Consider the following 22,379-nt stretch of genomic DNA (forward strand, 5'->3'; position numbering starts at 1 on the left):
GTTCTAAACAGTATTTTCTGCTGGTTATCTTTACACACTCAGAGACAGAATCAACATGTACAATATTTATAATGAATGAAAATCGTCCTTTTACATAAATAGGTGTTATCTATTGCCACAGTTGCTATTAATATGACATATCTGCCATATTTAGTACAATAAATGCCCCACATACCTTATCTGTACTTTGAAGTCGTGATCTGGGTAAAGGGCCTATATGAGCTATCTTTTCCACGTAGGTCACAGTGTAGTGCCTTGTCGTGGATTATGGCTACCTTTTTAATACGTCTGTTATATATTGGTAAGCAGTAACTCTTCGATTTTCCATTTTAAAAGGATGTACCATTCTGATGTTTGATCATTTGGTATCAGTTATTGGTACACGCATTTCCATAAATGATCTCATGTTTTCTATGGTGTACAGAACCCAGTCAAGTGTTTTTGCTTTACGCTGCACTAAGCAATGTTCCAGCTATATCACGGAGGGCTGTTTAAAATAGTCAAAACAGTCATTGATACAATGAGCAACGAACCTTACCATCGAGCCTGACCATTGGATCCATTTTAATCCTACTTTATCACCAGTATATGCTGCTTGGGACATATTTTCACCTGCATTCCCCCCAAGAAGTAGTTCAACTGTTTAACATCACTCACACACGCACGTGCGCATAATAACTTTCTTTTCATCAACAATAATCCGTTAATGTTTTTATGTTTCATGTTCTCCAGCAACGATTAGCCAGTCTCTAACAGTATCTGACGGTAGGTGTATACTTATCTATTTTATTTGTGCGGAGTGTGACACTGTTGTGTTTACGACCTCAACTAACAGTGAAACAATCTCACCCAAGACAACGTGCGTGAGTGAGTGAGTGAGTTCTGTTTACCACCGCATTGGACTGTATTCTAGTTATATCAGGGCGTGTCATCTCATGAGGGAGGAAAGCCCAAGATGATGCCGGTCTCCGACTTTTACCATTTTGGTGAACCCACAAGCATATGGATATGTCCAATGGCTTGTCAATTAGGTTCAATATGGAATTAATTTTTAGCACTGCTGTAAACTCAAACCTCACGGACCGACTATTTTGTTAATATCCATTACTTCAAGTCATACTTTAGATGGAAGAGATGTACTTTTTTGCCACGACATAATTTTATGTGTGCGTGCGTGCGTGCGTGCGTGCGTGCGTGCGTGTAAAATGTGAAGAAGCATGTTTTTTAGTTTGTGTTATCCCCGGAACGCAAAAAAACATAACCAGTCATTATGCAGTGTGATAGGAATATACGATCTGTGTCATTTTTAATTCCACTTACATAGAGAATCTCACCCAAGTGTCTACTGATATCAATTATATCAACACGAGTTCATAAAGTTACAAATGGTTTTACTTTTATCAAAGAGTGTTGATATATTTGATATCAGAAGGCACTTTTCATTAGGTTTTCCATGAGGGTGAGATTCTATTTATTATAAAAAATCACTTTTCATTAGTTTTCCATTAAAAATGTACATCTCTGAACATGGTACTGCCATTACGCTTGCATCGCAGCGATGTCATAGCATTGTGACGTCATCAAGTTTATGACGCCATAGCCTGTGATGTCCACCAGATAACACACCTCTCTGTTTACAGGAAACCAGGCACCTGTTAGTTGTGAGGTATGTGACGTCACAGATTCCGATTGCGTCAAGGGCGGAGCACGCACTGTTTGTGACGTCACACAGCAATACTGTCTTACAGAAGTGACAGACACATTGGCTGGAGATCGAACGGTGGGCAGAAAGTAAGTATTGTACTCTAATGTCACTTTAGTTATACTCCCAGCAATACAGTTTTACATAATAGAAAACAGAGTATACGAGCAAAGTTTGTCTTTGGAACTTAAATGTGATTCAGACTGTAGAGTACACGAGAGTTAACATGGTAGAACATCAACATTTATAGAACAAAAAAATGCAACCACAATAGCCAAATATTTACCATTTGCAGATGTGTTGACGCAACAGAATGTGAACAGAAATTCGCAGTGACTGAAGAGAGGTTATTTTGCTATGAAGTAGACATGGGCAATCTAAGGGCTGATGTCACGTGTAGCTTCTGTTGCCAGGGCGACCTGTGTAACCAAGGGCCAGATTTGATCCCTCCGGCACAATTTCTGTATAACGGAGGTTCGTTTTTAAAAAACATATATACCATGTAAAGGATGTTATACTTGAGAATACAGTAACACTGTTTCAGTAAAGTAGAAATTCTAGTACTTTTCTGGGTTGAGTCTCCGGGATGCGGACCTACATTCTCAGGGTGAGGCACCAACTCGTCAACAAACAAAGTGAGCGATTTAACCCATTCAGCCTCAAAGATGGAAGTCTGACAACTAGTTGTCAAGATTTGTGTATCCCACTGACAAGTGTCAACTGGTACTGACTCAACCCAAAACAGCACTAAAATATGTATTTACGGAGAAAGTGTAATCAAACATATATCATATGTGCGTTACATCTGGCGCACATCTAATGGCATTGTGCAGTCATACTTACAGATGAAACATGTTTTGTAATATACTATAATACATATAAATTGATAACCGTTCAAGTTCCATCCAGCCCTGTGTTTTTGCGAGGATTTAAGATGAAAAAATATTGTTTTTGAGATGACCCCCGACTCAAAAAAGCTTCACAGTACAATACATCATGACGTCAGTACGTATTGTACTGTGAAGCATTTCGTGTCGGGGGTCATCTCAATTTTTTATATATTTTTAAAAAATCTTTAATCCTCGCAAAGACACGAGGGCCTGTGGTTCCATCAAGTATTACGGTCTCCTTTACTTTATTAAAATACTGTATTAAAATGTTTTGCATGAATGGCTCTTATAACTTCCGATTTCTCTGAACAGATCTAAATGTCACCGGACCATCAACACCCAGTGTGTTGCCAAGCCAACCAACAGTAATGACGTCATCAATTACCGATTCATCAACCCTTAGTCTGACAACGATGCCAGTCGGTTTGTTAACAACTTGCTTTTTTGATTGAAATAATTGTTTTAATTAGTTGATTGATGAATATTTGAGGCACACAATGATATATTTTGAAACAGGTCATATACTGAAATGAGATTTTAATTTTGTGTGTGTTAATCAAGCGCAAAAGATTGCCTCCCCTGATGTCCTCTCCAATGGTATGGAAACCGTGAGGTCGACAACAATCATTATCATACACAATCTATCGAAAAACACCTAGTTCCCCCAAAATGTAATGTCAACAGATTGGGATAAGGCAATTATCTTTTGGTTTTACTTTCAGACATGTGTGAAGTTTGTGACGTCACAGATCCCGACTGTTTCCACGGTGGCAGGCCAACGTCATGTGACGAGGACCATTCCTTCTGTATGACAACCATCCATGATAATTTTCCTAACAACATGACCGTCAGTAGAAGGTGTGTGTCTTAACAATCACGGCGGTAGGGAGAAGCCAACACATTTAAAGTAAACGAGGGACCAGCATGTTAAAAGCGAATGTCACAATGGAAATACGTTGCTAACATAAAATAAGGGAATTCCGCGATATTGTATATTTCCCCAGCTGCATTAACGCCTTACAACGAACGTTCTAAACTACGCATCGCCACCATATAGCTGGAATATTGCTGAGTGAGGCGTACAACTAAACTCACTCCAAACTAAACATATCCTATACAACGACTACCGTGGTAGCCAAGGCCCCGGTGAAGCTTTCAAATAGTGCTGGATATTGCCCTGATTCTCATATTGCGATATATTGCAATAACTTAAGAGATATTGCAATATATTGTATATGCTTCTCCATAAAAAAATCATCACCCCCAAGCCATAAATTATGAGCGTTCCCTTAATTCCTCCAAAATGTCACATATGAAACAATTCAAACCCACAAAACGTAACGCATTTGGTAGAATATTTGGCACATTTGGAGCCACTTATAAAGATACTCCCACTTGTAAAATGTAACATGAAACCAACATAAATAAAAGTATATTTGGCACTTTTAGAGCACATTTATTTGCTTGGAAATCAAAGGCAGATAATGCAAAGGGAACTAACTCTGGATGACCCAATATATTGCAGAATCTGAACCATATCGCGATAATCGTATCGCGAGATACTGTACCGGTATATACCGGTTTACCGGTAATATTGCACAGCCCTACTTTCAAAAATATATTTTTTATCCGGAGAACAGTTTCAGTGACAAAATGGTTTCCGATGTATTTCTGTATTGCGACCTGTTCCTGCGTTTTCCCTTGTTCAGGTAAATAGTTGACTAGCCTTTGCATGTGTTTGTGACGGGTGCCTGCGGATACACTCACATTTTAGTGATCACCTGTAAGTAACTATTTGATAGTGATTCAAAAACACATGCTCACGATTAGAACAGTATGGTCGACTCTGCATTTAGCAGAGATTTCTTGTGGATGTAGAAAGGGTTTTGTCGGTTTCATTTTGTCTGTTTAAAGTTGTACCCGGTATTTCTTCAGCTGCGTGAACGAGTCTGTGTGCTACGAAAAGTGGTACATGGAGACTTCATGGCGTCACTACTGTTACGACATCGACCAGGGCGAACTATACTTCCCCGTCGACTGCAACTTCTGCTGTGTTGGGGACCTCTGCAACGCCGGACCTACCCTTGTACCGTCTCCTGAAACACTTTACCGTTAGTCACACCTGCCAATACGTGGCTAGTACTTTCTTCAATGTGAATATTTATTTTAGTTATTTTTGGGCGGTGGGGTGGCCAAAAGGTAAAGAGTTCGCTCGTCACGCCGTGTTCGATTACCCGCATGGGTACAATGCGTGAAGCCCATTGCTGGAATATTGATAAAAGCAGCGTAAAACTCGCTCGACGACAAGATATAATGAGATAATAACTAAACTGATTATAGTTGAACCCTTACGAACATATGACGAACGCTACTTCATTTCTTTTACGGGGCGGTGGGGTAGCCTAGTGGTTAAAGCGTTCGCTCGTCACGCCGAAGACCCGGGTTGGATTCCCCACATGGGTACATTGTGTGAAGCCCATTTCTGGTGTCCCCTGCCGTGATATTGCTGGAATTTTGCTAGAAGCGGCGTAAAATCCCACTCACTCACTCATTTCTTTTACAGAGCCAAAGGTTGTGCCAACTGTATTGGGCACGACCTCATCATCTGTTGTAATTTCCGAGGGATCGTCAACCACGTCTAACGGTTTGACAGTTCCCGTCTCAGTCCTACCCACTTGGATCTACAACAGATGTTTTGACTGAATCAATACCTCCAAGTACACAAGAGTTTAGCACAGATAGTCCTTCAAAAGCAAGCACAGATGGTTCGACGAGCCCAACATCTCCAAATACACAAGGATTGAGTTCGGATTATTTCACGGGATCAACGCCTTCAAGTCCACAGGGTTCGAGCACAGGTGATTTGACAGGTCCAACATCTCAAAATCCACAAGAATCGAGCACAAGTGGTTTAACGGGTCCAACACCTACAGGGCCATTAAGTTCGAGCATAGATGGTTTGACAGGTCCAACCAGTTCAGGTTCACAAGGATCGAGCACAGGTGGTTTAATGGGTCCAACGCCTTCAAACCCACAAGGTCCGAGCACGGATTATGTCACGGGTCCAACGTCTTCAGGTCCACAAGGTCCGAGCACGGATTTTGTCACGGGTCCAACGTCTTCAGGTCCACAAGGTCCAAGCACTGATTATGTCACGGGTCCAACGTCTTCAGGTCCAAAAGGTCCGAGCACGGATTATGCCACGGGTCCAACGCCGTCAGGTCCACAAGAATCGACCTCGGATGGTTCGACTAGTCCAGAAGGATCGAGTCCTGGAGGCAGCATAGCAACATACGTCACACAGCCGACAACTGTGTCCACTACGGAAAAGCATAGTGAGTCGTTGAAGTCTTTTTTTTATCGATTGTTGAGATAAGTCAAGACATTGCTTCCAAAGTTATGATTGTATTGGTTTTCGTATTTGACAAATCATAGATTTATTGACTTTGTATGATATTGTTTCTTATGATGTCTTTCTGAGGTATGTCAGTGGACGAGTGCATGGCCATTACTAAACCACTTTTCAATTATCTCGTAGGAAATTTACATAGTTACATGAACCCTTTAATTGTCATGGATAATCATAAGGACACGTTCTGACATAATTCATACATTGAAATGACAATAATCCACATGTCAATATTGTACTGGAAAATGTATGGCTATGGACTGAGGACAGGGTTGACCACATTCAGTATTATAGATTATATATCTTAATGTACAATATAAGCATTTCCACCCCAGCAATCTGCGAGGTGTGTGACGAGTCCGATCCAGAATGTTTCACTTCCGGTACGCCGACACGTTGTGACCTTGAGGAATCGTACTGCATGACCACCGTCCATGACAACTACCCCTCCAACATGACGGTCAGCAGGGGGTGAGCGCACCTGTCTACAATATATAAAATATCTACCAAACACATGGAAAATACTTGATTGTGATTGGTAAACCTGGGATTGATACAGTTAACATGCAAGATGGGGTATGTCTTGAAGTCTGCGATAGTGTAGTTAAGATCAAAATGTCTCCTTCACCTTTCAGTGGACGAAAATATATTGTGGGAAAAAATAAGGGATCACATGAAAGCACAGTTGTTTTTTTCCAGGCTTCATTACAAGTTATGCGATACAAAGCTTGCGAAGAAACCTGGGAAAACACATAAAGGAACGCTTGTGCTTTTTTCACCTCAGTACGTGTATATCTGATGTAGTGGCTTAAACTGCATTGAACAATCACATTCTATGCTTCCTCGCCTTCATGGACGAATATGCGTTATATGACACCATGTACGGTATCTTCACACCTCTAGGAACCAGCCCGTGATAGACAGACATTACATTTCCTGAGGGGTTTGTTTGTTGAATATGCAATATTCTAATAAGCTAATATCTGTATTCCATAAGCTTATCAAACTTAAGTGTATTTTGTAACCTTACGCCCTGTATTTCTCCAGCTGCGTGAACGAGTCTGTGTGCTACCAAAAGTGGTACATGGAGACGTCATGGCGTCACTACTGCTACGACATCGACCAGGGCGAACTATACTTCCCCGTCGACTGCAACTTCTGCTGTGTTGGGGACCTCTGCAATTCTGGCGCTCTTGTCCCTAATCCCGACACACTGTATCGTAAGTTGTAATCGACAGTATCTGTGAATACTGCCTTGAAATTATTTTACGAATTAGCATATTTAACGCACATGTGATACCAATGTGAAAATACCTGAATTAACTTCTGATTGGATCACGGTCTTGTTCAGGGCCCCGGCAGGAACTACGGAAGGTAGCACCGTCCCAACAGCATCGTCTTCACCCAACCCTGCGACGGCACCATTCTCGACGGACACAAGTATGACGACACCATCCACAACGTCTGTGTCAACAACGGAAAAACACAGTAAGTGATGGCGTAACCTGCCGTGAAGATGAAACCGAAATACCCCACAGGTACACGTTGATGGGTAATGGCACAGTAGTGAATATTTTCAGATGCACAAACATTATGCATCTTTGTGTTTTCTCTTCATAAACAATGAGAAATATGTTACATGATGTGTTCCAAATTATAAGGAACTTTGCCAGTTGTTATTTTCCATCTTTGAATCCAGGGGATAAAGTACTGTGAATGTGGGGTGGATAAGATATCCTTGGAGTGTTATGTATGCTCTCTTTGTACGCAGGTGAGCACGGGCCATGGTAGGCAAAGTGTCAAAACCCAGGTCATTCGTGTAGCAGAGATGCGTTTTCGGTCTTGTCTAGATGTTCAGATTCGGTTTACCAATATTTTATTCGATCTGTTAATGATCGTTTGTTTTCCCAGCGCCCTACCCTTTGCTTGAGGGTTTCACCAAAGTCGTAGGCGTTTGAGACCTGCATCTCTTTACGATGCCCTCACACATTGAACTGATGCGACGATTCAGTTTCCCTTTCTGAAAATGACTAAAGACCACATTGAAGTGAATGTTTTTCAGTGGCAGAGCCAAGGTGGGGTTCAGGGGGTTCGAACCCCCTGAAACCCCACTCGCCCCCTTTGAAAATTTCTGGATCCGCCTGTGTGATTAATCATTAAAAAATGTTAATAAAATCACAGTTAAACCGAAATTTCTCTTTCTACTATGACGAAGGTAGGATACATGTTTTACATACATCAAGATTCCTTGTCAATTACGATGTAGTACATGTATAACCGAGAGTTCTCTCTTTGACATTTTCTCCCCAGCAATCTGCGAGGTGTGTGAAGAATCCGATCCAGAATGTTTCACTTCCGGTAGACCGACAAGTTGTGACCTTGAGGAATCGTACTGCATGACCACCGTCCATGACAACTACCCCTCCAACATGACCGTCAGCAGGAGGTGAGCGCACCTGTCTACCGTATATTTAATATTCTACCTTGAATTTCTGAGACATTCGATTGTGATTGGTGAGACAGGGGTTTCAAATCACAATGACAGCCTGTATTGAAAGAGCTGACATATGCCACAGATGAACCTCCAAGACTGCGGCAGTGCATTCATAGTCTTCATATTTCTCGAGCTGATTGAACAGGTCGGTGTACAGTCACACTCTACATTTCCCCAACGAGCAGTCTAAGTAAACTTAGGCTCAGTATTATTCGTTACACTGCTATACTGAGTCTAACAAACCCTAGTAGAAAGTCGCGTCAGCTAACCTTTTGGACTGACCAATCAGAACACAGCTTACCAAATCGCGAAAGTTAACACTCGCACATACCGTTTGAACCTTTACCTAAACAACTCGAACGATTCCGAATGCTATTTTCCGCACGATCGCTTCCCAGTGATACACATGGAGGACGCAATGAGTAAACAGTAGTTGAAAATAGCATTTTTGTCAATATTCAAGGATGTCATCTTGCGGAAATATAAACTAATAGTAACCATGTCATTAGAAACCCATAAGCGTAATATACTGCGGGTCAAATATATGTGATTTATGCGGATTTATAGGCTCTCAAAGGCTAGCTGACGCGACCTTCTACTAGGGTTTGTTAGACTCAGTATAGCAGTGTAACGAATAATACTGAGCCTAAGTTTACTTAGACTGCCCCAACGTGTTTAGTGTGTGTGATATAACGGTATATCTTGTATTTCCCCATTTATATCCTGTATTTTCCTGTATTTCCCCAACTTCGTGAACGAGTCTTAGTATGTGTGATATAACGTTATACCTTGTATTTCTCCAGCTGCGTGAACGAGTCTGTGTGCTACCAAAAGTGGTACATGGAGACGTCATGGCGTCACTACTGCTACGACGTCGACCAGGGCGAACTATACTTCCCCGTCGACTGCAACTTCTGCTGTGTTGGGGATCTCTGCAACTCTGGCGCTCTGGTCCCTAATCCCGACACACTGTATCGTAAGTTGTAAAATACCTACCACACAAATATGTCAAAACATCCCCTAGACAAGAAATGGATGAAATGGACAAAATTATCGATCCATTTAAAATATATTCTAAAATCGTATTAGATTTCGATGGTACGGTTTAATCTGTGTCATAATATACTCTCCCAAAAAAGAAACGCATATATGAATTTCAACTGTATTTTTATGTCTATTTTGAAACATCTTGTAGGCTTTATGAGTCAATGAAATATAGCGAAATTGCACACTTGGAATGCAGACCTATCCGTCTTTGGCACCAACTCGAGGAAAGTCAGTTTGAGTGTCACATGGAGACATGTGGTGGCGCTGAAGTCAATACCTCGTGTGACCACCGTTGGCATCCAGAACTGCACGGCATCGCCTCGGCATCGAACGAATAAGTCTCAGAATCTCGTGTTGCCCAATCGCAGCCCGCTGAAGTGTCTGGGGCTGAGGGTTACGGCGTCGCACCCGTCTGTCCAGGGCATCCCACAGATGTTCGATCGGGTTTAAGTCCGGTGATCTTGAGGGCCTGGGCATTGATGTTATGGTTCTGGAGGAAGTCTCTAGTGTGACGTGCTGTGTGGGGCCTGGCATTGTCCTGTTGAAACAACTCCCTCTGGCGATCAATGATTGGAAGGAGGTGTGGGCGTAGGATTTCGTCACAGTACCGTTGAGCTGTCAGGTTGCCCTGGATCATCACCAAATCACTTCTCCTACGGCAGGTGATCTCCCCCCACATCATAACACTGTCCCGGCCGAATCTGTCCACCTGGGGAACGCAAGCGTCGGCGACACGTTCACGTCGACGTCTGTACACCCGCATTCTTCCATCGCGTCGTTACAATAGAAATCGTGATTCATCATTGAACCAGATTCTACGCCAATTCGGTAGGTTCCAGGCCTGAACGTTGGTGCACCATTGAACTCGATGTCGACGATGTTGTTGTCGAAGCACAGGGCCAATATAAGGTCTTCTGCCATGTACACCAGCCTTCTCTCAACCTGTTCCTGACGGTCTGTGCAGAAAGCCTCCTCAATCCGGGTATTTGTCGAGCGGTACTGGTCGCCGTAGCTGTTCGATGACGCAGGTGACGTACCCGGATGTAGCGATCCTGCGCCGCAGTGGTCGCTCGAGGTCGCCCACTACGAGGGGCATCTGCTACCGCATTCTGCCGGCGATATCTCTCCCAGAGCCGTGAAATGGTGCTTTGGTGAACATGCATGCATGCGTCGGGCAACTGCACGTTGAGACTGGCCAGCTTCAAGCAAACCAATGGCGATATGACGGTTGGCTTACCTTAGACGTGGCATTTTGCGTTCTTCAACAATATTCCAAATACAGGGAATAATCGACAGACAGCGATCAACCTTTTATACCCATCATTGAGACTATCTGATCCCCAACTTTCACGTGCATTGCATGTGAATTGTGTATTTTGTGACACTACACGCCGAAATTGAAAATCATGCTGTTAAATACGGGTATTTTACGGATGGTGCGTTTTGTTGTGATGTTTCAAAACATAAACACCATAGGACTCATAAACAGAGCAAAACCTTTTGTAAAATGAATCACGTTTTAATTCATTGCTACATGAAATTGCTATTTTCATGATGCGTAACTTTCTTTTTGGGAGAGTATACATTTCCCACCCATTATATTGCGCAACTGGAAGAAAGGACTTCAAGACATGCTAATATCTTAATGCGAGAAACATACATTCATGACAGGGGGACAATTGATTCATGAATTGCTCGATGAAATAGATGCAAGTATTCATGTCTTTGCGTAAAATGGATACATTCTCTCTGTATGTTGGTACGAATAATTATGGATCCCTTCATGTCTTATAAGGTCCCCCTGAACCCACAAACGCCACCGACCTATCTACGTCTTCAGAGACCCAAGACACACCAACTCCAACAGTGCCGACGACTCCACACATTGGTAAATTGTCCGATACGCTGTTCCTCTTGCCGTGCGTATCGACTGTCTGTGTATTCGCCACTCTCTTCACCCTATTCCTCCAGCCATATAGAACAAGCGGGGGGACAGCCTAGTGCTTTAAGTGTTTGCTGGTCACGCCAAAGACCCGAGTTCGATTCCCCACATGGGTACAATGTGTGAAGCCCATTTCTAGTGTTCCCCGGCGTGATATTGCTGGAATATTGCTAAAAGCGGCGTAACACTAAACTCACTCACTCACTCTAGTCGTAACAGAACAAGCGGGGGCGTATTAGTTCAGTCTCTTATCCTGTTCGTCGCTTAGTGTGTGCGTCATGAAGTTGCGTAAGCATTAGAAACCTTTTCGTGTGCCTCAATCAACGTGTGATGTATAGGTGTGTATTCATTTCCCTTCTCAAGCCTCTAGATATGTAACCTGTGAAGATCCGGGTTAGAATTGGTCTTCAGCAATCCATGCTTGTCGTAAAAGGCAACTAACGGGATCGGATGGTCAGGCTCGCTGACTTGGTTGACATGTCATCGTATCCCAATTGCGTAGATCGATGCTCATGCTGTTGATCACTGGATTGTCTGGTCCAGGCTCGATTATTTACAGACCGCCGTCATTTAGCTAGAATATTACTGAGTGAGGCGTAAAATAGCAAACCAAACCAACCAAACAACCTCTAGGTAAGTTGTACTTATTAATCCTTTTCCTGTTCCCCAAGCCGTGTGTGACGTTTGCAGTCGGGATGACCTCGGGTGTGTTCGTGGAGGTCGCCCTACCCTGTGTGACCCGGACAGACCATACTGTCAAGTCACTGTGTATGAAGACAATCGCTTTACCCAGTATGCCGAAAGAAGGTAACAATGATTCAGATGTGTTATGCTAAGATTATATAGGGGTGAAGGGGACATATGTCATTAGTTATTGGAACTGAGCTTGCAGGGATGATCACTATCAATATTCATCGTTTTCAACAAATGACCATTGGAAACAATTGGTCCATATTCAGTGTATTTCTGACCTGTGTTCGTGTAAGACTTATTCCAAAATAGGGAAGCGGGAGTATACATCAACCAAATATCTGTATGTCGAATCGGGGCGCCGCGTTGGGTAGCCTTGTGGTTAAAGCGTTCGCTTGTCACGCCGAACACCCGGTGTTGATTCCTCAGATGTGCTACACTGTGTGAAGCTTAGCGGGAGAAAAACTCAACCCACTCACTCACTACATGTAGAATGAAATGACACATTGTAGTTGCTTGAATGTCCTTGGCCTGTTTTCCAAACAATTCTAAGCAATATTACTGGTAGGTCCTGATTAAGTTTCAGAGTAGTCTTTTATATGTCCTGACAGTCAGGGAGGAGAATGTTATTACGCTTGGTAAAAATAACGTAAAAATCAAGTCTGACTAACGTAATTGCAAAACAGTATGAACTGCTCTCTGCATCATAATTTGAATATTTATTGATTAATTTTTACGCAAATGACATGATAACTAATAGTCTGTATGAGTCCCTGAACCACATTATTTTCCCTCCGCCCAGCCTATTCTGCAATGCAAAAAGCCGTACATAAAGCAAGTCTAGATTATCCACGTTATCACAGTTGCCTAGGTCTCTTATTCAATTTAAATGGAGTTAGTTTAGTCAAATTATTCATATTCAGAGGCACACTCCGGCACAGCGATGACTAACATAACAGTACTATGCTGGCTTGCCGCATGGAACTCTTGGAAGGAGAGTGATTCAGAGGCCATGCGTTTGTCAAGATAACAGTCTCAATGGTCTTTAGATTCAAAGTATAGGGCAAAACAGTGATGGAAATTACGTTTTATGCAGAGTTTTCTCAGATGTCAGAGGTAGGGATTGGTAAATATGGCAGATGTTGTTTGTGTATAAAGATTCAAATGAATCCTGACACATTGATCTGGCCTCCCACCTGACGACCAACAGGACATTCCTGTATTTATCATGCCAAATACTTGCAATCAGATAGTCTCCTATAGTCTACTAGTGTACATACATATCAATGTTCGGATTATCGTCGACAGCCTTTTCAACAAGTTGCCGGTGTTTCGTTGCATGTACCCGTGCTTAGAGCATCAGAACCGTTATCAAACATTCGCATCTTGGCTATTCCTAAGTGTTCGTCAAGATGAATCAATATCCAGGCACATCGATCACCACTCGAGGGTCAAATGCGTAGCGGGCGTCAGATTGGTGTCTATACAACAACCGAGAATATATTGTCTGAACCGAATGAAATAAGGTGATTTTAAATTATTATTTCATGACCACTTATATAGCGCTGAACCTCACACTGACGGACATGTTTTAAGCGCATACCCCATGATGGACATTAATACCCTTCATAACCCAAGCTGGCTGTGAGACGCTGGAAGGTTAATAGTCCCATTTTCTGCTGGATGAACAGAGTTTTTGAACAAACTCACTTGCCTAAGGTGAGACCATATGCTTCGTTGTGGGGCAGGATGGAAGTCCTAGAGACTCTCAAGCTGCCAAAGACGGTCACCCATCCAAGTATTCTCCGTTGCTTAACATCATATTTCTGACCTGCGCCCTATGCACAAGACCATACACCACCATTTAGGCCTAAGGAAAAGCTACCATTACTACAAAGTTTATTGGGTATAGTTGTAGAACAATTCTTCAACTCACGTCAACCATAATAACCATTTCTACCATACATGTGTAGTGTAGCTATGTAATATCTTTGTATATATAATGGTTGGTTTTGGTTTGCCAGCTGTGCTGATCTCAACACGTGTGTGAAGGACTGGATCAATCACACTTCTGGGCGGCCATACTGTTTGGAAGTGGACAAAGGGCCACTGTTTTATCCCAATTACTGCAGCTTCTGCTGTGTGGGGGATCAGTGTAATAATGGCAGCCTGGTGCCAAGTTTAGAAACTTTATATTTGTACATGTATATGCATGTAACTTAATTGTACATTTCATCTTCATGTTTAAAGAATACATATCTCTAAAGGTTTGTTATTCAGACCAAACCTGATGAAACAGTTTCAATCCAAGATATACCATTAAAACAAGTAGGGGATAAGCCATTTTGCGAATAGCCAATGCATATGAGAAGAAGTAATATATATCCATACATATGAAATATTTCCAAAGGAATGGAATAAATTGTCACATTTTCCCTTAATTTCTCTTCATCAACTGTTGGCTTCATTATTTTCATTTTATCAATCTTGTAAATCCAACATCCCCTACTTTTTTTGAATGGTATAATATAGTATTCCTATGGTACGTTGTCGTTTATGATATCACACAAAGAGCAGTTCGAGTCAAGTCAGATCTTTTATTCGTATGTATACCACTGGTTCATATACAGAGAAAGTGCGTATGTGCACATTACAGTCGCCTTCGTACATACTTACACGTTGTTGTTCGTGTGCATTGCAAAGTATATAAAGTAGAAACCGAGTATATGTTGTTGTTCTTTTAAGATCCGATGGTGAGCCTATCAACGCCACTACCAATGAGCACTGCGAATCCGGATATTACACAAACTACTCCGGATGAGACACAAACAACTTTGGACGTCACAGAAACATCAACAGAATCAACTACTATACATTACCGTAAGCCTAAATATATATATCGACAATTTTCCATATGGAATTGTAACCATGGTTACCTATTAATTACACACAGTGGTAGTCTGCCAGGAAATACATTTTAAATGCATTCTTGAAAAGTATGATTTGGTTCTAAGCCGATAAATGAATCGGAATTACCGTTTCTGTATGAAACGCATTCTGGTCAGTTTAATATATATCAGATGCTTACGATTAAACACGTGTAAACTATTACTAGGAATTATATTTCTCCAACACCTATTTCTTGTCATAGCGGCCAAGAAATGTTGTGATCTGGGGGTCATACTGTGACTTCACATTGAGAGACATCGCATACGTAACCCCAATGGCAAGGTCCGTTTTTCAGTCAGGGGTTTTCCTGGCCCAGACCCGATTATCTACAGGTGACGTTAGTGGATTATTGTTGACAGTGGAATGAAATCAGTCTTAAAACAGAACGTTCATGTTTTGTCATAAACCTTTAAACAGCATTATGTGACACCTGCTCTGCCGATGACCCCAAATGCATGACGAGAGGTCAACCCACGACGTGTGACCTTGACACACCATTCTGTATGACCTCAGTAATTGAAGATATGACCTCAAGGCAGACAGCTAGAAGAATGTAAGTTCTAGAACTACGCTTCCTTTTCTAGAATCATTGATTAAACATTCCTGTGCAGAAATGATCACAAGTGTCAAATCAAAGCATGTCAAGAGATGATTCTTTTCAGGGTGAAATATGTTCCAAAGCTGCAAGTATTATGTGGTCATGGGTTCGAATCCAAGATTCGAATGTACTGTGGCGCTAGGTGTGGTCAGGACCATACCTCTGTATTTGGGCTTGTAAACGTTATGGAATGCCTCCGTGGTGTAGTGGCTAGAGTGTGTGCCCGACAATGCGGAAGGTCGATGGTTCGATTTCCCAACAGCATCATATCAAAAGATGTTTTTAAATGGTACTTGATAAAGGATACAAAAGATAACACTAGGACTGGTCGGTCCGGAGCCTGTATCCTGTGTCTGAGTGGGACATTCATGTTAAACTGTAGCATCGTATCAAAGTCGACTTGCACTAGCATCTTAATCTGGAATTATTCTTCAGCAACCCATGCTTGTTGTAAATTGCGACTAATGGGATCGGGTGGTCAGACTCTCTGACTTGGTTGACATATATCATTGTATCCCAATTGCATAGATCGATGCTCATGCTGTTGATCCCTGGATTGTCTTGGTCCATAGTAGATTATTTACAGACCGTCGCCATATAGTTGTTGATTGTGTAACCTGTCGTATTTTCCCAGGTGTGTAAACGAAACAGTTTGTCAAGTAGAATGGCTACAGAAGACTTCCTCCAAGTACTATTGCTACAGGGTGGACCAGGGGCCTCTCTACTTCGCCAATACCTGTAGTTTCTGCTGTAGAGGAGACCTATGTAACAGCGGAACCCTTGTTCCGGACACACACAAACTTTACGGTAAGATCCTTCTGATCCTTGTCTTACAATACAAGTAGTTAGAATAGGTTTTGATCTTTTAATATATATACTCATGCCAATAATGGTTGTCAACCCCTCCCCACCCCAACCCCACACACCCAAGCCACACCCCACACCCTCTCCAAAACATTGAAGGGGGTGACAACCATTATTGGCATGAGTATAGTTAGTGGTCCTAGAGATCTAGTAAAGCTTTTAATTGTTTCAAAGCAAGAGACACAACAAGTGCTACTGGAACCACCCCAGTTAGACAAGGCCATTCAAAGAATTTATTCACTGTATAGTTTCTATTAGTTGACAACAAAATGCCATTTAAATTCTGTGTGGAGACAACTGCGTCTAGCTAACTGTGTTGAGTTGCACCATTTTGGCGTGCAGAATCCAGTGATGGTGGGTAGATTTGCCCTGGTTGTGATCTTTGGTTTGTCAACAGCTTATATTCGTTGGTTTCGTCAAACTGGGTAACACGTACTTTCTGCACCTATCGGATTCTCCTCATTAAACTGATACACCTTGATACGACTGATATACTGTTCAAAGCGACATTCAAAGTCCAGCAAAAATTGGTTGACAGGGACTCTGTATCACGTCGCATTGTTTAAACGAAAACACCTCACGGATACAATGGCAACGCCTGATTTATTCACTCTATAGAAATATTTACACCTACTGAGATGCAAGTAGTTATTGACATGTCGTTTTTAATATATTTTCCAGTTTTACCGCCAACCATAGGTAAGTATTTGTTCTCAATAAATCAAAGACTTGCTCGTCTTCAAATATCAGAATATGGTTCCCGGATAATGGTTTTCCTACTTCATCTTGTGTTGTTACAAATCCAAACAAACAAGCAAGTGTTGAAAAAGATACAATTTTATGCCAGTCTCAAGTTGTATGGAAATTGTTTAGTGAGCGGGCGAGTTTAGTTTTACGCCGCTTTTAGCAATATTCCAGCAATATCACGGCGGAGGACCCCACAAATGGGCTTCACATATTGCACCCATGTGAGGACTCGAACCCGGGTCTTGGGCGTAACGAGCGAACGCTTTAACCACTAGGCTACCATGAAAATTTAAATTACAATGTGACTTTCTGCAGTTTTCATCCAATAGGTTAGTAGTTTTCCTTTTTTCCCAGGAAGGATGCTATTATACTAATTCCTTTCACTGAGTGTGTTTTTTTACAGCACGTATACATTTGTTACACTTAGGCGGTGGGGTAGTCCAGTGGTTAAAGCGTTCACTTTAGACCCTAAGACCCGGATTCGATTCCCCACATGGATACAATGCGTGAAACCCATTTCTGGTGTCCCCCCACCCTGATATTGCTGGAAAATTACTAAAACTATACTCACTCACTCATTTAGGGTTTATGTATTTTGCTGTTATTCACAGGGCCGACAGCAACAGACATGGCCTCCACCACGCCGTAAACAACTATGTAACTGCTGGCAAAGGTCTTACGGTGAAACGTATATGAAAAAAATATGATAAACCATTTTGAGACTCCAGGAATAAGACAGTGGGTGGTTGCCGGAGTAGCGCGAACTGCCATCTTGTTCTGTACAAATGTATCTATATCTTTGTGTCGCTTCGATTAAACAAACATAATCCAGTACCTTGGTATTTCGTTTTATATTTTGTGGAACTGCAAATTTGGTTCGAGGTAAAAAAAACAATAACAAATTTTAACATAAGTTGCACTGTGGGCTTTAAGGACAATTGTATCATTATGATGGTGTCTCACTGTTGTGAAGCCATTCTGAACGCGCATTGTGTATTAATTTTGTAGATCTGACAACTCTACAAATCATAATTCAAAATTTCGAATAAGTCCGAAAAGTCTGTTGATTCTGGAAGTAGAAAGCACCCACAGTTCATGGCTGGATGAACGTGCTTCCGGAAACCAGTCAACACTCACACATGGCCATTCAAACAATAGCTGCCAGAATCATAACTAGATGTCCCCGACGAAGTACACCTTACAAGCAGTCACTACTCTGGGAATGTGTCAACCAAGCCAGCGAGCCTGACCACCCGATCCCGTTAGTCGTCTCTTACGACAAGCATACTTTACTGAAGACCAATTCTAACCCAGATCTTCACGGGTCTGAAAAGTGATGCTAGAATCTTTTTTTTCCAAACAGATAAAGTATGTTCTGCTCTGCTGGTAATCAATTTAAACGTCAAAGTCGTTGAAAGTGTTTTTAAACCAAATCCATATATAAACTCTGTCCTCAGATATGAAAAATGCGTTTGAATGAAGTTATTGCTTCCAAACTAAATTTTATGCGAATGTATTGAAATGATACACGTAATTAATGAAGATTACCATCCAAACAACTGCATTTGTACGCATAAGTGTATTTTATTGCTTATTCCGTCACAACGCATGAAATGACCCTCATGGTGACTTCGCACAAAAAAAACAACACATGCAAATCATGAAAATGGCAGTTAATGTAGGGGTGTATAAAAGCCCATGTGCTTCCGTATTATATTCATTCATTTGTCGCCGAAAAGCTGTGTTAAAAATGCCACGATTGAGTGCTGCCGACCGAAATATCGCCATTGGTCGTGTTCAAGCCGGAGAAAGTTTTGGAACTGTTGCACGGCACCTAAATGTTCACAAAACAACGATATCCCGACTTTGGAGCCGCTACAACAACTTCAATTTGACCAACGATCGCCCGAGAAGTGGAAGGCCAAGAATCACGACCCCCCTTCAAGATCGGTACATCCGGGTCCATCACCTGCGTAATCGGCATGCCCTACCAACCGTGACTGCCACACAAATACCAGGTTTGAGGAGAGTGTCAGCTCAAACGATTAGGAACCGTCTGAAAGAAGCGGGTTTACGTGCCTGTAGACCAGTTGTTGGACCTGTACTACGCCCCCTACATCGACGCCGACGACTCAGGTGGTGCAACAACGTAAGGATACGGACTTTACAAAACTGGAGGCGAATCTGGTTTTCTGATGAATCACGTTTTCTTTTGCAACGTCACGACGGAAGACAGCGTCTGTATAGGAGACGTCATAAACGTTTTGCGCCCATCTGCGTCCGACAGGTGGGCGGAGAAAGCGTCATGGTTTGGGGAACCATCTCATACAACCAGAAATCAGACTTGGTGATCGTTCCAGGGAACCTGACAGCCCAACGTTACATCAACCACGTGTTAGAGCTTCACCTTCTCCCGATTATTGACCAACAGACACAGATTTTTCAACGGGACAACGCCCGGCCTCATACTGCACGTGCAACAATGAACTTTCTGCAGAATTCCAACGTCAATGTCTTGCCATGACCCTCTAGATCACCAGACCTCAACCCTATTGAACACCTGTGGGATACTCTGGATCGACGCGTACGTCAACGTCAGCCGCCGCCACAGACGCTGCAACAGCTCGCCGTTGCACTGCAGGAGGAGTGGAGAGCCATTCCCCAGGAAAGAATCCGGCGTCTTATCCGTTCTTGTCCAAGGAGATGCCGTGCAGTGATTGCAGCGCGTGGTGCTCATACGAGATACTGAGAAAGACGCCCCCCTGGTGACCAACTGGTGTCTGTGAGATGACTTTTGAAATGACAATTTTAAACATGCCCATCTGGGTTATTATTCTGCCAAATTTCAGACTTCTGTCTTAAATAATAAAAATGCCGTGTCGTCCTAAAACTTCAGATCAAAATCTCTAAAATACAGGGGTTGCGTTTCTTTTTTGACAGAGTTTATATTGAACTGAAGGATGTCACGTGTCAGAGTTTACAAATAAATAGCCTCTAAGGATTATCCTAATTAACTCGATAATGAGCACCGAAATCAAATGCATTTTAAAAGAAGATTGTGCGATGTGTGTTTATTCAATACTTGATAAAAGAAGTATAAATATTTGTTGGCATAAATAGCAAACCATAATAATAGCCGTACGTTGCAAATGAGTAGTTCAAGAGAGAACTGTTTTGTCTTTCAGCGAAGACGTCTTGCAATGGTTGTTTGTATCAGCACAAATTGGTGAATCCTATCAAAAGGGTGATTTCATATTAGATGAAATGCATACAAATTCAGACAAAAAGTATCCACACCACTATATGACAAAAGGAGGCGAACATTGATCATCCAATAGTTTGAATTGCCATGGATCAGATTCAGCTGAAGAACGTTGTACAACAGATTTTATATCAACACTAAAGGCCTCAACAAATATAAGCGACGAAATTGTGAAATAATCACATTCTGGTGTTAAATGTTGCCGAGTTTTCAAAAGATCGGGTTTGGAATTGCACCATATGTCCCCCGAAATTTTCAGGTGAACAATCCAATGTGTGTGTGTGTGTGTGTGTGTGTGTGTGTGTGTGTGTGTGTGTGTGTGTGTGTGTGTGTGTGTGTGTGTGTGTGTGTGTGAGAGAGAGAGAGAGATTGATTCATAGACACATGCGCAGTGATGTCATGTGAAGCTGCGCATGAATACAATGATCGAGTGAACCACAATGATCGAGTGGGATGTAGTGCCATACAAACTGTATGGATAACAACTTCTTATCTTTCGTCTTATCCATGAAGTATGTCAACAGTGTACTTCCCAACTTCTAAAATGATTGGAAAATGAGGAAATGCTGGAAATAAGTTGAGATACCAGGTGCCTGCTCTACCGGTAGCTATGTATAGGCTATATGTGTACACAAACAGCCACACATTAAAAGAAATCCATGTAAATTCAGACAATAATTTACTGACCAAAGAAACATGAAATCGATGTATGGAGCTCGTTGAAAGTAGCTCCTTTTAGGTCACATAAGTATCGAATATATGGTCTATCATAATATGAAGAAGTTTTAAATTAAAAAAAAATAACCTTTCCCTTTCATTTGGCAAAAGTAGCACATGTTTTGTAACATCGAAGCTGTATAGCCGTATTTCGGGTTATTTTCACATCTTCATCACAAGTCGCATAGCCTTGGTAAACATACTTTCTTTATCCTCTTGGATACATAAACCGCGAACATTGATAATGAAAGCAAGCGTCGTATTGGACGCCTTTCCCGTTTAGTGAGAGATGTGGTGCACTGTTTAGTGGTTGAATATTTATCTTAAGGAAACTACAAACAGCTTTCCACACGAAGGGTCTCAGGAAATGATGAACGGCAACTGAAGGAATTGATTTTATTTCCTCTTCAAGCTGTTAATTTCGTATCCTGACATACAGATTCATTACAAATCTAAAGGAAAATACATGAAAATTTAAATCGTACAAAATGATAAAGTGCAATTGTAGAAATGATTTAGCTGAATATTTTGATAAAAGCGCCATTTGATATCCGTTAGAAACAGCCACTTGCATATATATATATATATATAAGTATATATATATTTTAAAAAGGTGAATTGGATAGTAGCATCTTCACAAAATGGCAGTTTCACCCTTTTTGAAGTGAATGCATTGCCTCTATTAAGAAACCATCATGAACTCCTACAAAGGAATCACCTTTATAGTCTAATTTATGTCTCTCCTTGACACGAAACATTGGAATATTATCCTGACAAATCTTCGATTTTAGTAAAACATTTGCATTATGGACAGACAATTATAATAATTGTAATAATATTTAGAGAGTTTTCCGTAACTTAAAATTTGACACTTCCAGTGGGCCAAGGTTGGTACTTGCCCTACCTCGTACGTTAATACGTTTTAAACAGTAGCAGGCATCGGCGAGAAGAAAGAGTACGCCGGTAGCAACGAGCAGTGCTATACCTATGGCGCCGATGTTTTGAGCACTCGGTCTGTTGTCAGGGGCACTGATTTTCTTTCTAATTCTCTTCGATGTTTTTGCTTTG

The 22,379-nt window shown here is 41.7% G+C and overlaps 1 protein-coding gene across 2 annotated transcripts; it reads left to right on the forward strand.

The window, feature by feature from the left end:
• The first annotated feature begins 239 nt into the window (after positions 1-239).
• LOC124279930 lies at positions 240-18,166 on the forward strand. Of its 2 annotated transcripts, XM_046715908.1 has the most exons (22): positions 240-301; positions 733-765; positions 1,641-1,791; positions 1,998-2,176; positions 2,905-3,015; positions 3,315-3,450; positions 4,528-4,703; positions 5,156-5,726; positions 5,775-5,927; positions 6,337-6,472; positions 7,049-7,221; positions 7,353-7,489; positions 8,312-8,447; positions 9,299-9,471; positions 11,338-11,430; positions 12,156-12,291; positions 14,199-14,371; positions 14,920-15,054; positions 15,541-15,676; positions 16,356-16,528; positions 17,267-17,284; positions 17,944-18,166. In XM_046715908.1, the coding sequence occupies exons 12-22, from the start codon at positions 7,444-7,446 to the stop codon at positions 17,979-17,981; spliced, it is 1,257 nt and encodes a 418-aa protein (XP_046571864.1). In that variant the 5' UTR covers positions 240-301; positions 733-765; positions 1,641-1,791; positions 1,998-2,176; positions 2,905-3,015; positions 3,315-3,450; positions 4,528-4,703; positions 5,156-5,726; positions 5,775-5,927; positions 6,337-6,472; positions 7,049-7,221; positions 7,353-7,443; the 3' UTR covers positions 17,982-18,166. The 2 variants fall into 2 exon arrangements, with proteins under 2 accessions (XP_046571864.1, XP_046571802.1); XM_046715846.1 differs by having other exon boundaries at positions 5,156-5,927.
• The last annotated feature ends 4,213 nt before the right edge of the window (positions 18,167-22,379 follow it).

The sequence above is a fragment of the Haliotis rubra genome, unplaced genomic scaffold (assembly GCF_003918875.1).
Source record: "Haliotis rubra isolate DU_JTF1 unplaced genomic scaffold, ASM391887v1 Scf1, whole genome shotgun sequence".
Classification (NCBI taxonomy): Eukaryota; Metazoa; Mollusca; class Gastropoda; order Lepetellida; family Haliotidae; genus Haliotis; species Haliotis rubra.

What these genes read in the sequence shown, in the direction of transcription:
- LOC124279930 (XM_046715846.1), top strand. Translation starts at nt 7,444, where the DNA reads ATGACGACACCATCCACAACGTCTGTGTCAACAACGGAAAAACACA. An exon ending in ACCCAGTATGCCGAAAGAAG is followed by an intron (nt 12,292 to 14,198) that starts GTAACAATGATT and finishes TTGGTTTGCCAG; the next exon opens with CTGTGCTGATCTCAACACGT. An exon ending in AGGCAGACAGCTAGAAGAAT is followed by an intron (nt 15,677 to 16,355) that starts GTAAGTTCTAGA and finishes GTATTTTCCCAG; the next exon opens with GTGTGTAAACGAAACAGTTT.